The sequence below is a fragment of the Panthera pardus genome, unplaced genomic scaffold (assembly GCF_024362965.1).
Source record: "Panthera pardus isolate Hobbes unplaced genomic scaffold, ASM2436296v1 HiC_scaffold_16, whole genome shotgun sequence".
Taxonomy (NCBI): Eukaryota; Metazoa; Chordata; class Mammalia; order Carnivora; family Felidae; genus Panthera; species Panthera pardus.
The window spans coordinates 27,435,854-27,453,455 of record NW_026526721.1 but is presented as its reverse complement, the minus strand read 5'-3'; the positions used below and the strand labels follow the sequence as shown (position 1 = coordinate 27,453,455).

General features: G+C 33.7%; 1 protein-coding gene across 5 annotated transcripts in view; it reads left to right on the top strand.

The window, feature by feature from the left end:
- Positions 1-17,602, top strand: part of USP25 (ubiquitin specific peptidase 25) — a 150,926-nt gene that overhangs the window by 112,381 nt on the left and 20,943 nt on the right. For 3 of the 5 annotated variants that reach the window (XM_019467756.2, XM_019467757.2, XM_019467759.2), the window contains 3 exons: positions 2,795-2,934; positions 7,632-7,745; positions 9,718-9,813. In XM_019467756.2, coding sequence (XP_019323301.1) covers positions 2,795-2,934; positions 7,632-7,745; positions 9,718-9,813 — 350 coding nt within the window. The remainder of the gene's footprint in view (positions 1-2,794; positions 2,935-7,631; positions 7,746-9,717; positions 9,814-17,602) is intronic. The other 2 variants (XM_019467760.2, XM_019467758.2) reach the window with 1 other exon arrangement.

Genomic DNA, 17,602 nt, shown 5'->3' with positions numbered 1-17,602 from the left:
TTCCCTTCTGTCACACACATTGTAAGCATTCCTTCCTGTAGTTTTCCTTGTCGTAGTGTCATTTCACCTATATCAGCCTGGTTCCTCCTGCCAGGAACTTAGAGTCATCTTCCGCCTCCAACCTTTATGTCCAAAATACATCTTCAGTTTACCAGTTCTCTCTGTCTCTGTTGTCCAGAAACACCGTCATCTCTTGCTCTTATTGCTCTGGTACCTTCTAGTACTTTCACTGACTTCTAGTTTTACTTTCCTCTCTCATCCACTCTTCACATTGTAGCCAGGATTATTTTTTTTAAACTTGCCGCTTTGCCATTATATTTAAAACATTTATTCACTTCCTTTTATCCTCAAAACTTTTATTAGACTTGAAGGCCCTTACGATTTTTGCCTTTGTCCTCTCTGCCATATATCTCCTATTATACTGTAGCCCAGCCACACTGACCTTCTTTCAGATCATCCTTCCATCAAGGAATGGGATGATCAACCCATTATCCTTCAGCTGAAAAGTTTATTTCATATTCCATAATCTAAGTTATCACTCCCCCATTTTATTCCTAGAATGTATTGTAATATCGTCACAGTTCATATGTGTGATTCTTTTGATTAATGACTTTCTCCAGAGCCTGACTCTAAACTTCATGAGAGGACAGACTGGCTGCTTTTTTCACACTTTGAGTCTCACTATCTAGCCTAGTGCCTGGCACATAGTTAAATGCTTAATTAAAATGTATTGGATGGATGGAGTACCATGCATATATGTTGAAATTATAGTATTTCTTTTTGAATAATATTTCATTTTGAGAGGTTTTTTTTTTAATCAAATATTGGAAAGGATGACAGTAGCCCTATTGTGTCCCACCAGTTGGTTGAGGAAGGGCTCACTTAACCAATGCAAGTAACATTGTAGAACATTTTAGTGTACTTTCTTGTATACTCCTTGCATCCTTGTATAGAAGGATACTCCTTGTATCCATTATTTATTAATTCATTTGTTCCATTAAGGTATTGTATGCTTTTTATGCTAGGTTTTGAAGAAATAGCAATACAAAAATGAGATAGTGTCTCTCCTCTTGAGATTCTCAGGGTCTAGCAGGGTATATGGGCTTGAAATGAGAACAGTAGTAATTAAGTCATAATTGGGGTAAAGTGCTACTAAAAGAAAGAATAAGTTACTTGAGAGCAGTGGTTCTCATTTGAGAGTGACTTTGCCACCCAGGGGACATTTGACAAACTGAAGACATTTCTGGTTGTCACACCTGGAAGGACCGTGCCACTTGCATCTAGTGGGTAGATGTCATGGTGCACAGTAGATCTACATGCCACCTAGATGCATCTAGATGCCACAGTGCACAGGACAACCCTTCGCACCAAAGAATCACAGTGAACCTCAATGTAATAGGTGCCAAAGCTGAGACACCCAGCTCTAGAAGTGGTGTAATCAGGAATACTTGAAGTGGTATTTAAACAAAAAGACACATAGACGTTCTTAGATGCAGGAGTGAGAGTGGAGAGTGGGTGAATGTACAGGCAGAGGGAAGAAAATGTGGAAAGATCTGAAGGTTGAAAGGAAAACCTCTTTGGTGTATTAAACTCCCTTTTTGAACAGAGAGCAAAAGTCACAAAGTTCTGTTGGAGCGAGAGGCAGAGACCCACTTACATGAAGCACTTTGTGGATATTCAGAGTACATTGCTGCATTGGTGGATTTGGGGCTCAGAACCTGGATGATAGATAAAACTTTGAGAGTTCTTTGCAGGGATAACATTTAAAGTCTTTTTTTTTTTAATATTTATTCATTTTTGAGAGATAGAGCATGAGCTGGGGAAGGGCAGAGATAGAGGGAGACAGCTGTCAGCACAGAGCCCAACGTGGGGCCCGAACCCACAAATTGCGAGATCACGACCTGAGACAAAGTCAGATGCTTAACCGACTGAGCCACCCAGGCACCCTTCGAAGTCTTGATTTTATATTGATTTCAGTTTGCTAGGTTGTAATGGTTTTTCCTATGACAACACTCAGTTACCAGGACAGGTTCAGAAAAGATAGCAGGTAGGGTTCATTCAAGGTTAGGGTTTTGTCAGGTGTGAAAAAGGATTCTGTGGCCAGAGAAACAGCTGTGTTTCCTATGGAAATTCAGACCAGGATTCTTTTTTTTTTTTTTTTTTTTTTTTTTATTTTTTAATATATGAAATTTACTGTCAAATTGGTTTCCATACAACACCCAGTGCTCATCCCAAAAGGTGCCCTCCTCAATACCCATCACCCACCCTGCCCTCCCTCCCACCCCCCATCAACCCTCAGTTTGTTCTCAGTTTTTAACAGTCTCTTATGCTTTGGCTCTCTCCCACTCTAACCTCTTTTTTTTTTTTTTTTTTTTTTTCCTTCCCCTCCCCCATGGGTTTCTGTTACGTTTCTCAGGATCCACATAAGAGTGAAACCATATTCAGACCAGGATTCTTATATAAACTAAATCCCCCCCACCCCCCCCCACCCACCCCCCCCCGCTTTTTTTTTCTTTTTGGTAGAATGTTACTGATTTTCCAAAATGAGATTGCTATGAATTTCTAACCATAGACTATGATACAATGAGTATTTTCTCTAGTCATTGACTACTCTTCAACCTGAATTTGGAGGGGTTATAAATTCTGGGGTAGGTGCTATATGTTTAGTGATACATTAAATAAAAGTAAAATTAATTACTGTATAACTTTGAATTAGAAATAAATAACAGATTCATCTTAGTACAGGCTCTCTGTGACTTGTATTAGATATACAACTGATTCTTTTCTTATGAAGCACAAGCAGGAGAAGCAGAATATCTAGAGCAGCCATCAAGAAGTGATTTCTCAAAGCACTTGAAAGAAGAAACTATTCGAATAATTACCAAGGCATCACATGAGCATGAAGATAAAAGTCCTGAAACAGTTTTGCAGTCGGTAAGAACTTTTCTTTTAGCTCTCTGAACATGGCCATCTTCATGACATTTCCTGCAGTGTAATGGAGAGCTTCCTGCATGGGAGTCAGGAAAAGGAGGCCAGAGGGCAACTCTGCCCTTAAAGGGATCAGGGGCTGTGGGTGGTACCTAACCCCCTAGGCTGTATTTTCCTCACCTGTAATTTTTTTTTTTTTATTAAAGATTTTTTTAAGCTTATTTGTTTATTTTGAGGGAGAGAGAAAGTGGGAAGGTGCAGAGAGAGAGAGAGAAAGAGAGAGAGGGAATCCCAAGCAGGCCCCACAGCCCCACACTGTCAGCACAGAGCCCAGCGTGGCTCTGCAGAGCCTCAAGAACTGTGAGATCATGACCTGATCTGTAATCCAAGAGTTGGATGCTTAACTGACTGAGCCACCAAGCCCCCCTAAAGCTGTAATTTTCTAAATAGCTTTTTTTTAAACTAAAGTTCTGTCTTCCTTTTAGAGAATTATAAAAAATCATAATTATAGACTGTTGATCATTTGATTTGGAACTTAAAAAGAAAAGTATAAAATTTAGCATTATTTCTTTTTTTCCCTCACCCCTCCCTCCATCTTTGGTCTTCATACATTGAAATAGTTGGGAATGTAAGGTAATAATTTTCATTGTTTCATGGAATATGTTTAATAGTAAAGTACTAGATATTCTAGGTTAGAGTATTATTAGCAGGATAAATGTGATATTGCAGTGTGGCTTATGCATATTTCAGTAGTGTCCTATACAAAATTGTCATTATAACCCTCCTGTATTGTGGCTCTCAAGTATGTCTTTTTATAGCAATAAATTGAGTACACTGGTATTATACTGTGTTTTCAGTAAATATGACATTCTGAGAGATGTTATTTCAAGAATTTTCTACTACAAAAACGTTCGGTTGTTGTAGTTACTTATTTTTTTAATAAGTGAGCGAAGCAGCTGTGATGCAGGTTTCATGATAGCTAATTTTAGTATTTGTAGATTAGCCTCCAAGAGAAGTAACGGGAACAGGGCATATAATTTTTCAACACACAATTTTCTATTTAGTGAACTTAATCTCAGCAATAACCTGCTAATTACAATGAGGTCTTTAATATGATAGGACCTTGATTAACCAAAATGTTCAATTAATAAGGTATGTTAATTATGTTTCGATAAATGAAATAATCAAATTACTTTTTTATTTCATTCCCTGTTTGGAAAAATTTTACTATATATTATTTTGCTATAAAAATGTATTAACATAGATTTTTTTTTTTTTAATTTTTTTTTTTCAACGTTTTTTATTTATTTTTGGGACAGAGAGAGACAGAGCATGAACGGGGGAGGGGCAGAGAGAGAGGGAGACACAGAATCGGAAACAGGCTCCAGGCTCTGAGCCATCAGCCCAGAGCCTGACGCGGGGCTCGAACTCACGGACCGCGAGATCGTGACCTGGCTGAAGTCGGACGCTTAACCGACTGCGCCATCCAGGCGCCCCAACATAGATTTTTTTAAATATTATTATTCTAAATTTTGCAAATCCCCTGGAGATTCTAAATGAGCTTTGATGAACCCCTGCTAACTCTATAGCACTCCTGGAAAATGCTTCTTGCAATGGATCTGGGATGTCTCACTTCTTGGGTCCTGGTAGAAGAGGAAGACGTAGGGAGGTAAAAAGGGCAGAGAAGTAGATACAAGGGAGAAATATTTTTGTCTGATATAAAAATGTAATTTGCTTAGCCCTTTGCTAATTAGGAATTTTATTTGTTAAAGCCTACATTATAGTTAATAAGTATCCTCCTTTTAACTGTAATCAAAAAGCCAAAAGTAGTATTTAGCTTAATATAGAAACGTGATTTTTTTTTAGTTTGGCTAATCATGTGTAACATAAATTTGCAGAAACCAGCACTTAAATTTTGTTACTTTGTCAAATTAAGTTACTAATACAGATATCATCTTACAAGCCTACAACCTACTGCTTCGTTCTACTTGAGAGAGGAGGATAGCACTGAGAGAGTATGATAGAGAGCTAGCGTAAATATTTTTCCATTTGGCTTATTTTCTGGAGTAGTACCAACAGTTGGCCCCAGTTGTTTGTATAAATCCTGCAACATGTCTAGGAATATGTTAATCATGGCTATCTGAAGGATTTTGTTCTTGGTCTCATGATTAGTTGCTTAGGATCATAGTATACCACCTCCTGGTTTTTCTCATTTAAAGGTATACATATGTTAGAAACTAAATTGTATAGATGAAAAGAGTGTTTAGACTTTAGGATTAGATAGTCCTGGGTTTTTTAATATGGTTTTAATTCTCACTAACTAGGCAAACTTAAATAAGGTGCTTAATTTTTCTAAACCTGTTTGCTTTTACATAAAATGGACATGATTGTGGGATTAGATAGGATTATTTTTTGAGGGAGCCTAGCATGTAGTGTAAGTACTAAGCAGCTGTTAGTTTCTTTTTGTTGCTTAAATACTAACCATTTCACAAATATACAATATATTAAGTTCCAATCTTAGTTGAAGAATTCTCTGGAAAGCATAGTCCTAGAAACCATAGAGAGATGTTTCCTAAGTGTTCACACTGCTTACTTTTTATAAGAATGCCTTTAATTTTAAGTGGAATATTTTAGGAAATTTGAAAAATACAGAAAAGTATACTTTAAGAAAGCAATCTTTGTAGTCCCACTTTTCAAAGCTATAATCACTGTTAATATTTTGGTATGCTCTTTTTCATTCTTATTTTTATGTACAGGTTTGGGATTTTTTTTTTTTTTCCTGAGGTACTACTGCATGTAAAATTTTGTATATATCTTGCCTTGTCTTCTTTTAATATTTAACACTGTAACATAGCCATTTCCCCATGTTAAAAATTTTGTAAAAAACATTTAATGGTTGGGTGTTATTCCATTGAGTGATTAAATTCTTATTTACACACCCATTCCCCCATTGTATATTTGTTTCTACTTTTGCATTATTACAAATAGGCTGTTACAAATGAAACTTATTCTGTATTTCAGTTTATTTCTTTAGAATACATTCCCCATAGTTGAATTACTAGGTTAAAAGATAGGAGCATATTAAGGGGATCAAGGAAATTGTAGTTATATAGCTTCCTAAAAGCCCTTTCATGAGAAACCACTTTTTTAAAAAATCCACTTAATGGATTTCAGGCAATTAATAAAAGTCTTTGTATTTTAATTATTTTTGGAACTTCTATTAACTGAAGAACTTATTAACTCCTTTCAAGTTTAGCCTTTGTTAAGGTGTTTTTATAGGGTCTGACAATAGTAGAAAAAGATAAATACACATGTACTTTACTTTAATGAACCCTCATATTCTTTATATGGAAAAATTTTTTGGTGCTTTAGGGTACCTAGACTTGATGAATAATACAAAAGAATTATTATATTCACCCAAAGTTTTTTCCCTTTTTCAACTTGCACCCGTATAACTTGTCAGTATGATGCTGTTGAAACTCTTGTGTGGTAACTGAAAAGGTTTATAAAACATCTTTTCCTAAGTGCAACTGTTTTTTTTTTTTTTTTTTTTCCAAAGGCAATATGTTTTTTTATAAGGAGTAGTATTCTAAGTAATATTCCCAGTTGCTACTTGCCTTACCTTTATATTCTTTCTTCTTAAAATAGTATTGTTTTAGATTAGTTTGATTGTGAGAAATTTTATACCAGTGTCTAGACAGATCACCTAATTTACCTGCTTAAATTTCACTCTTAGGAAGAGAGACCTAGCACAATTATTCTTCTTTCATATGCTAAACGGATTAAAAATCCTTAATTAAATGTCATGGGCTAATAAGCATATCTCTCTAGGTATGTATGACAGTAATATTGGGTTATTCTATTCAAATATAAGCACTTTAAAGCAATATAATATAATATTGCTAATACTTGTCATTATAGAACCACTAATGTGTATCAGGTATTGCATTAGCTGAATATTATCTCTCGTGATCACAACTATGCAGGTTGGTTATTTCCTCTTGAAAAGTTGAGGACTCAAAATAAGGAAACCTTTTCTAGATGTGTTATGTTTAAAAATAGCATTTCTTTTAAAAGGAACAATATCAGTCTTGGCCATTAGTTTTTGTTTTATTGTTTAAACTCTTTTTGCATATGTACTTAGACTCTTAGACTCTTAGAATTCCTTAGACTCTTCTATATAAATATATCGTACAAGTCTCTCATAGACTTTACAGAGTGAGTTAAACCCAGTAGAGTATGGATATTAATTGGATATACACTTACTTATTAGAAAGGTAGAGCCGTAAGAAAGAAAACCTATAAATTCTCTGGGTTCAGAGGAGGTAATGTCTTATTTTGATGAAGTTATCAGTAAAGGATTTATGGAATTATTAGAATTTAAAAAAACAAAAGCTTCAGCTATAACTTATAGATAACAGTAGGAACTACAACTCTAGTATTTGTTATTTTTAAAGATTTGGTATCCTTGTAGAAATGCTTTGTGGAAAAAAAAAATTTAGTGGTTGAGATGTAAAAGGAAAGCTATAGATCTTGTATTATTACTTGATTAATGCATTCACTTTTAATGTTGGTGTTAGGTGGTCATTTCATACTAAGCAAATGCAGGTGTTTTTAAAAGATTCGTGAATCTCTGCCCTTTAACACTTGTTACTTCCATTGTTCTCTTTTCTAATGTTCATACTAATAATTTTTTTCTGCAGAAACCTGAAAATACCACAAGCCAACCACCTTCTAACCAGCAAATTGTAGAGGTGGCGATTCCTCATGTAGGGAAATTCATGATTGAGTCAAAGGAGGGGGGTTATGATGACGAGGTACCTTTGTTATGGATGTCTGCACTGTTCTTACTTACGTTTAGCTATTTAATACACATACTTGGGGCATGCATGCACCTTTACCTTTATGTCTATTGCTGCATAACATACAGCTTACCCACCCGTGATCTGAAATTACCTTACCAACTGCTAACAACTTTGAATTTCAAATGAAAGTTTAAGTAGAAAGCTTACAGAATTTGTCAAAAGGATAATTTTATGTTTCCAGAGTTAATTCTTTATGTAGACATATGATCAGTTTATTCTCAGAGTGATAGCTATCAATAAGGTTTGTTTCACTGAATAGCAAAAATTTGAATATTTAAAAAATAAGTTTTTCCTATTTCACTTGAATTATGTATTATAATACTTTACCCACCATTTCCTGCCTAAAGATCCTACAGCATGATTGAAAATAGATAGTGGATATTTTTGTTTCTGCAACCTCCATATGAATGTGAAGTGAGTGATTCATCATTTCTCAATGCCTACCAGTGCTTTATACACTGTGGCAACTCCATTTTATCTCTTCACTCTTAGTTCTTTCTCATCTACTTAGTTTCCCAAATTATAAAGAGGCAGTTTTGCTTTCTGTAATATGGTTCTTGAGACTCCAGATGAAAATGTGCTATTGTCCTTATCCTATCAGATCCCCCCAGCTTTTCACTTTTTTCTTAAACCTCTTACATTCGATCTTTTTTTTTATATTTGAGAGAAGGGCCAGTGAAGTTGTTTCTGAATAGTAACACAGGGAAGACCTTGAATTCTATCATTTATTAGTTTTTACTGGCATGGATGAGAATTTAATATATATTAAATAGTTTTTTCCAAGTAACTTTTTCAACTTACTCCAAAGTTACAATTAAGCTGTTAAATAGGAATTAATCACCAAAATCAGAGGTGTCACAAAGACATTAATATTTCTGTGCCAGTGTAAGAGACCATGGGCCATGAGGAAAATGAGAAGCTGGTTTGTGAGATAGGAACTGGTCAGAAGGATTTTCTGAAGCAGATGTTAGATATATTGTGACTCTGAGTGTATAATCAAACCATTATATGAATCAAAGGTTACGGATGCAATCTCTTGATTGCGCTAATACAATAGCTTCCTAGTTCCTTGAGTTGTTTCATTTTGCAGGTATTTTAAAATGTAAACAGCTAAGAATGATAAACAATTATAAAAACAAAGAAACACTTAAGTATTTACCAGTTAATAGCAGTACACTGTTCCAGTTAACCATTTTATTACCATGTTGGTGCTTGAAAGTTATGGAAACTGGCATATTTTTAATACAAATGTTAATTTATTGATCAAGTACCTGAGTGCTTATTTTAGGGTGAGCCTTCTGGTATTTTAAAAAAGTAGAATTGTGATTAATCATTTAACACTATGTTTTGTGCAAATGCTTATGCTGTTGGCAGAGATGCATTGTGTTTTGTTTTTGTAATTGATTGGAGTGACAGTTTAACAGTGCATGTACCTCGGAACTTAAAGTCATGTGGATACAGGGCTGCAGCTTATAGACATTTAGGTTGTAGAATTATGCAGGGGTGCCCAGCCCAAAGGCAGAAGTGGAAGTGAAATTGAGCTCATGCTGAGCTCCTCAAACCTTAAAGAAGAGGCACTTTTTAAAATAAAAACTGTTGCTTGTTCTAAGTGGTTCTCAGAGAGCAGCACATTTTTTAAATTTGTCAAGAGGAGGTGCCTTTTTAAAATTCTTCAGTTCAGAGAGGGTGCCTCTGTGCAGTTTGCACAAAGGCACCCTGTGGAGCTAGCTGTGGCCCTGTATGGATGCTTTTGAAAGATACTTAACGTGCATACTGGATCATATTTGCTATAAAATATGCAGTGGTTGATTTATAAATAGTAAAAAAACAAAGGACTTTTAACTTGCATGTAAAGAAATTTGTTTTTATTTTTTACTTTTATGTTAACCATTCAAAAACTCTTACTTTAAATTCCTTGTGGCAGATCATGATGACACCGAACATGCAAGGTATTATCATGGCGATAGGTAAATCCAGGAATGTATATGACAGGTGTGGCCCTGAAGCAGGGTTCTTTAAGGTACAATTAACATTTTCATTTAATTTTTTTTTATTTATTTTTTAATTCTTAAACTATTTTATTTTCTTGAATTAAATTTGATTTCCTATATAGTTTCTCTTTTCCTGCCTTAGCCATGGCTACCTGATGATCTGAGGGTTTCTTTTATACATGAATCTAGGACTGATTCTTTCTGTTTGTTTGTTTTTGGTAACCCAGATAATTTAACAACAACAAAAAAGGCATTTTACTTGGGTTACCCTAATAGTGCACCTCTGGTTTATTAGCAGAAATTTCAATTGTGTTTTTATTCTAAGGGAATAAAAGGAATTAAGCAAAAACAGGAACTGAGTAACTGATTCCGGTATTGTTTATTTTCTTCTCATTTGTAATACTCTTGCAGGGTTATTTACCTCATTACCTGGGTTTTGTTGTCTCCCGGCTTCAAAGAATGAAGAGATGAAAAATAAAATGAGCAGCAGGCAAAGTTTATTAGAGTGTAACGAAGTAACAATAGTAGGAAAGCTCTCTTTACAGAGAGGAGGCATTCGAAGGTCAATACCCAGGACTGTATGTAGGCAAGCATCTTTGTTTTTTAAGGTTTTGGTCCTTCTGTTCCTTCTCAGGCTGTACCCTTACTGGCTTGATAACTCTAGGTGCTGGGTTGTCCATTCCTGATTGGCTCGACTCCACTGTGTGAGGCGTCAGACTGTGGGCCTACTGTCTCTCGTAGAACATAAGTTGAATGGTTTACTTTTTTTAGTTCGGTATTTTGAGTGTCAAATTCCTGAGGGAAACCTGAGGGGGAGTAGGTGGTATCTGTTACATTCTTAAGAGGAACCTTACATAAGCCCGAGAGGGTTCGCTGTGGTCAGAAGCTCCCAGCATTGTTCCAAAATAGGTGTTTTCCTCAGGTTCTAACCATCCCCCTCTGCCTATTTTATCCTCTTCTCCCTATCATAATCCTATTAGTCAGTATTCTAATATTTTTTTTCTAAATTTCACTATCATTTGATATTAAACTGCTTTCTTCATTTGGTTGTTTTAAAAATTATTTGTTCATTTATTTTTGTTTCTTATTCACTTATGTTTTCTTCAGCTTTAATTTTTGATGTCCTTGTCATTTCAAGACATGTGAGTCCATCAAGCAGTTGCATTATTCTGTGACCACATCTTTTTTTCCCTCTAATATCAGATCTTTATGGTGTTTTGATTACAGTATTATTGGTTTTATTTTTTTGAAAGATGAAAACACTGTATGTTTTGCCATTTTGATTTACCAAAAATTTCAAGTTTTTTTCACTTTTTGCCCTTTTTTGTGTTTTTTTCTAAAAGTAACAGCAGTTTGCTACAAGAACCTGTATGCTCCCTTATTTGACCTTAAAAATCTAAAATTTTTCCTTAATTTTCTATACTCTTCCCTCATCCAACTCAGTCTCCAAAAAGTTGCTTATTTTCACTATTTCTTTCATTCTATTGTACAAAAAAAAAGGCCTTGTGCATAGTAGCTTTATATCAATAAACACTTTTGAGCTTGTTAGGATTAGAGTGACCAGCCATCTTGGTGTACCCAGGGCTAAGGAGATTTCTGGAATATAGGATTTTAAGTGCTAAACCACAGACTGGTCCCAGGGTGAGTTGATCACTCTATTAAGATCTATAAGAAAGGTTGAAAACTGCTGCTATTGAAAAAAAAAAAAAAATCAAAACTTTATGTTTAAAAATTCACCTCTATTTTCAGGTAGTCCGTATTTTCTTTGCTTAAAATGCACTAAATGTATGTCTTCTAGAGTTTTTATCTATTTCTCATGGGAAAACTATCTGTCATTTACAGTAACATTGTCATTTTTTGGTCAAGTTGGGTAGGTATCTTTATGTTGAATTGTAAATCTCACTGCTTTTAGTTTAATACCTGCACATATTTTAAAGAGCCAGCTAATTATATACACTACAAACAGCAGTCACACTGCACCATTACTCCCACCATGGTAACAGCTTCCAGTTATTTTATCTACTACTTTTGGCATGAATTCCACGTCTTTAAGAAAACATACATGCTTGTATTTCTGTGATTCTTGGTTTACACGTTTCCTGTTGAATTTCTTATTTATGGGATATGAACAATGCGCTCTCCTCACACATACAGACACGCGCGCGTGTGCATGTAAAATTTCGTCATTTTGATTAAATCAGAATTCTCAGTTTCTATTATTTCTGTGTATGCTACTCAGGATTGAACTAAGCCATAAACATTATTACTTTTACTTTTTTGGTTTCCCTTCAGCTTTCATTTTCTTTGGAGTTGTTTTAGTTTTTGTTTTGCTTGGTTTTCCATATGTGTTACTGATGTACTTTAAACTCTCCACCAGTTGTTTAAATCTCTTTGTATTCTGTTGTCAGTTTTAACTTCTCAGGAGCTTCAGTTTATTCTGGAATAGACTTCTTCTGGAATAGACTTATAGAATAATAGACTTAATAGAAGAAGTCTGTTTTAGAAGTCTATTCCAGAGCTTTGTAAACTGCTTTAGTGACTGCATTGATTTTCCTTTTCCCCCAGTATGTAACTGATATCTTGGGATCTTTATTCACCATTACCCTGGGGATGCCCTTTACATCTTGTCATTTATGTATTTTCTATATTCCATATACTTCTCTTTTTTGGTTTACCTTCTAATTTTGAGGCAGCAGTAAATCTCTCAAGTTTATATCCAAGTATATTTATTTTCATCTGTCTGTAATTAAGGGATATATATGTGTGTGTGTAATCTTATGTAAACATTAATCAGTTGATAAATAATGTGTATTTTTGGTATAGGTAAAATGATTAGGTTTTTGAAAATTCTAGCTGGTAGTATATAATTTTAGAAAATTTGTCATGTAAATAACAAAAGTAATATGTACACAATGCAGTCTATTCAGTAATATACACGTGTCTAAAATAAAACGAATAATGGCAGTCTCTGCCACTGCCCTGTGTAGCCACTGTTATCACTGTGTAACCTTTCTGTTTTTTTTCCCTTTTGTTTATAGAAACTTGCATGTATAGGGAAATTTCTTTTCATTTTTAAATTTTACTATTAACATTATTTTGTAATTCATATAACTCAAATATATTGTGGTCATTCTTTTTTTTATAGTGAGTATTAAAGTGAAGACAATATATCTACCATATTATCTTTACAATCTACTTTTTTTTTTTAATTTTTTTTTTTAACGTTTATTTATTTTTGAGACAGAGAGAAACAGAGCATGAATGCGGGAGGGTCAGAGAGAGAGGGAGACACAGAATCTGAAACAGGCTCCAGGCTCCGAGCTGTCAGCACAGAGCCCGACGTGGGGCTTGAACTCACGGACGTGAGATCATGACCTGGGCCGAAGTCGGACGCTCAACCGACTGAGCCACCCAGGCGCCCCTTTACTATCTACATTTGATATTCCATTATATATATATATATATATATATATATATATATATATATATATATATATACACATACTTTCACTTATTATATATTACCCTTTTTATGAACATAAGTCATGTTGTTTCCCAGCCTTCCATTTCTGTGTAAGCTAGTTTATGGTACCTTTAGTTTATGGTACCATTTTTCATAAAGAAGTTTTAAAAACACTGTGCTTTCAAATCTTTCTGCTTCTTTCTGGATTCTGCAGTTTCGTTGCTATATAAAAAGCCTTCTTTCACCCAAAGTATGAGTTTTCTGCAATAGTTTCTTAAAGCATTTTTCTTAATAAATTTTTATTTTATGAATTCAGATGTACACACTATTTATAGTTAACTCTGTAACATTTTATTTGGGTTTTCTACATTCTCTATTAAAATTTTTTATTATATTTTTCTTTTTTGTACTAGCTTCATCACGTTTGATTTTATGCTTATGTTAGTTTTAATTTCTATTTTTTTTTGTACTCTGGTGTAGTTTACATAGTAATTGTTCCATAAGAGTAAGTTAGAACTTGAAAAACATATGAGCCTAGCCCCTTTTTTTGGTAGTAGATTTTTTGATAATTTTTTTGGTTCCTTCCACAGTGATTGGCCTGTTAAAATGTTCTGTTTTCTTGGCAGTTGATTCTAATCATTGTCAACATTCAGTATTAATTCACAAAATGTGTATGTAGCACAGCACTAACATATGATCACTGCTTCTGTCTTTTCCCCTAAATTAGATGTAGTATATTTTTAAATCTTATTTTTTTTAATGCTTAGTTTATTATCAATGAGGAAAAATGAGGAAAAAGGTGTATATGTCTCTATATCTATATCTATATCTATATGTCTATATATCTATATATATTCTGTCACATTACCAAAAAAAAATCTTTATTGGGTTTATTTTATATTAGCTTTTTGGCCATGAGAAGTTTTTCAACTCTGTGCCTTGTTCTATATAAGGACTTATTTATGTATTGTGATTAGATCAATTTTAAATGTTACATATATTTGCTAGTGGTAAAACCATATGATGAAATGTTTTTTACTGATAAAAAGATAATTTGGTGAATAAAACTTCTATCTGGGTAATTGAACTTGTTAAGGTTTAATCTCTTAATTAAGAAGAGTAACCAGCTCAGTCAGTCATGGTTACTGTATCAACCACAGATCCTTCCCCATGGGAGTCTGCCCCCCTATAAACACATAATATAAGAGTTAATAGGCAGGCAGACCTGGAAGAATAAAATGAGGAAAGATGCTTACCTGGGTTCTTTTCCCAAATGGACTTTGTTATGATTAGTTTCCACTGTTAATAGAAAATCTCCGAATATAGTGGTTTAAAGAGAGGCATTTTTGTCATGTAAAAATGAAATTCAGAGAAAGGCAGTACAAGACTGCTATGATGAGCAAATATGAAAGCCAGAAGGAAAATATTCACACAGTACTTGTTGCTTGTATGTGTATGTGTACAGTAGGTGCAGTGGGTGGGTCATATCATAATTATAATCAAAGGATTTATATACTTTTTTTTCATTTACTTTGAAAGACATTAAAATTTTTTTGCCTTTTTTTTTTTTTTTTTGGCCTGTATCTATTTCAGTGTCCTAAAGATTTTAATGAAGTACTAACACTTCTGTATTAATGAAACTTTTTTCTTTTAAGTTATTTTATGGCTTCATAACAGTTGTTCCTCGTTGACATAATTTTATCAGTTCTTTTTATTTTTGAAATGCCTGTTATTACCCCTTTGTTTACTCAAAAGATATAAGAATATATCTATTATCACAACATAAAACATGCCAAAAAGTACAGCTCATGAGTGTGCAGCTCAGTGAATTACCACAGAGAGGACATGTCCGTGTAACTACCAGTCAGCCCTAGAACATTATAGTACTTCAGAAGCTACTTTTGTTTCTCATTCCTATCACCACTACTTTCTCCCACTACCCAAAAGCAGACATTATCAGGACTTGTAACAACATAAGCAAGTGTACTTAATACACTTGGAATCTTGTAGTACAGTTCCTTTTTCGTCTGGCTGCTTTTATTTAAGAACGTGTTTGGAGCTTTAGCTATGTTACTGACTGTAGTTTATTGATCTCATGGTATCCCACTGTATGCCAGTACTGTAAGTTTTTTACATCCTGTTGATGGGCATATTCAAGATGTATTTATTATCTGCTTATATCAAGGTTTTGTCTTAAATCTAATGTATGTAGCTGGAAAAATGATGGACTGAGTTTCTGCCTTACCGGAGCTTATCTTTTAGTGGGGAAGCCAACACTAGTTAGAATTTTAATCAGTATGATCAGGGAGTGGTTTAACTTGGAAAAACATACAATGGGAAAACAGAGCTGGTATCTAGAGGGGGCTTCTTCGAGAAGTACCTCCAAATAGTCCAAAACATAACATTTTGACTAAGGCATCTTTTTTGCACTGACTTGAATTACCATCTTTATTACGTATTAATACGTAATAATCCACTGATGTATTTTTCTGTTTTTGAACACTACACGTATGTACATTACGGGTCATTTATAATATATTTTGATGTTTTGTAGGAAAAACACTTTGTTGTTTTTGTTTTTTCATAAATGAAAAGTTTGGCAAGTCTCTCTTTTTTTGGATGATTTTAGAATCGCTTGCCACCTCTGTCCCCAAATCCTTTCAGAATTTGATTGCACTTGCATTATGTTTATGATGAATTTAGGGTGAGATGGATAAATAACTTTTTTTTACTATTTTCAGTCTTCCCAAAAAGAAACGTGGTATGACTCTTCATTTTTAGTCTTCTGTTATGTCATTTAATAAGGTTTTCTAATTTTACTTTAGTAATGGTCTTATACCTTTCTTGTTTATTCCTAGATGTATAAAAAATGTTTGTTTTTATGAATTGAATCACTTACCCTACTTTTTCTATCAGTTTATTGGTATGATAGGTAATGGGAGAGCTAATTAATTTTATTTGTTTATATTGTATCTAGTTACCTTATTGGACTCTTCATGTTTTTTACTAATAAATTTTTACTTGAGAGTCTTATAATTATTTCAGTATACTCTCTCCCAGTAATTATCTTATTATTGGCATAATTTTCATTATACTTTTTATTTCATCACTGTTTTTATTTTGTTGACCAGACTTTTCATAATATAGTTAAATACTAAAATAATGGTAGTAAGCTTCTTTGCCTACTTTGTGATTTTAATGGAAGTGTCTCTAGTGTTTTGTTTTCAAGTATGATGTGTAGTATTGGTTTTTTTATAGATTTCCCTTTACAAATTAAAGACATTTTCTTAAATTCATAGTTGAGACTTTCTTCTAAACTGGTTGGTATTGGAAATTAGAAATATTCTAATGCATCTGTTTGAGATGTGAACAGATTTTTCTGTAATTAACCCTTGGAATGTAAAGATTTTAACATTTACCATCCCCTCTTTTTTAACCATTGTAAACACTTTTTGTATATTCTTTTTATACACAGTGTAGTTTATCAAAAATGGATGAGTGTTGGCATCTGTGTTTATAGATAAATTGATCTATAGTTTTTTAAAATATTTTTTAATACTTTATATTCATATTATTCTGGCCTTGTGTAATCATTAAGGAGACTTTGCCCTTTTCTTGGGCTTCGGAGGACTTTAGATAGAGACATCATTTGGTTCTTGAAGATATGACGTAACATCACATCTCTAAAACAGTGTGAACCTGATTATTGCATACAGATCTTGGGCAACTATTCCAGTTTTTCTCCAGTTTTACTGTGTCTCTTCAAGAACTTGGTACTTTTTCTACCTTTTAAAGCAATTCTGGCCATTTCTATTTTCCTAGATGATTATCTGTTTAATCAAAAACTTGTAGTTTATTGGCATACAGCTATATGTATTATTTTTAAATAAATTTTAAAGCTTTTTTTTTGTATTTTTGATATTGTCACCTTTTTAATATCTGGTGTTGAATTTTCTCCCATACCTTGATATTTCATCCATCTTTTTGGAAAGAAAAGCTTTTGACTATTTCTTATCTAATTGCCACATTATTTTATTTCTTCTATCTTACTTTAGTTTCTTCCCCCAGCCCCGCCATCCCCCAGCTTCTTGAAATGTGTTTTTTCTATAGTGGTTAAGTTGGAATTTTCCTTTGACTAGTAGTCTGGCTATGTCCAATAGTTTTTGATATCTTATGATCCCAATTATTAATATAATTTTGAATCCTTTGGCCCAAGAATAATTTGAGACTATCTTTTTACCTCCTAAGAGTTTAGTTTGGGAGTTGTCCTTTTTTTTAAATTTTTTTTAAATGTTTTATTTATTTTTGAGAGAGACAGAGACAGAGACAGTGCAAGCAGGGGAGGGGCAGAGAGC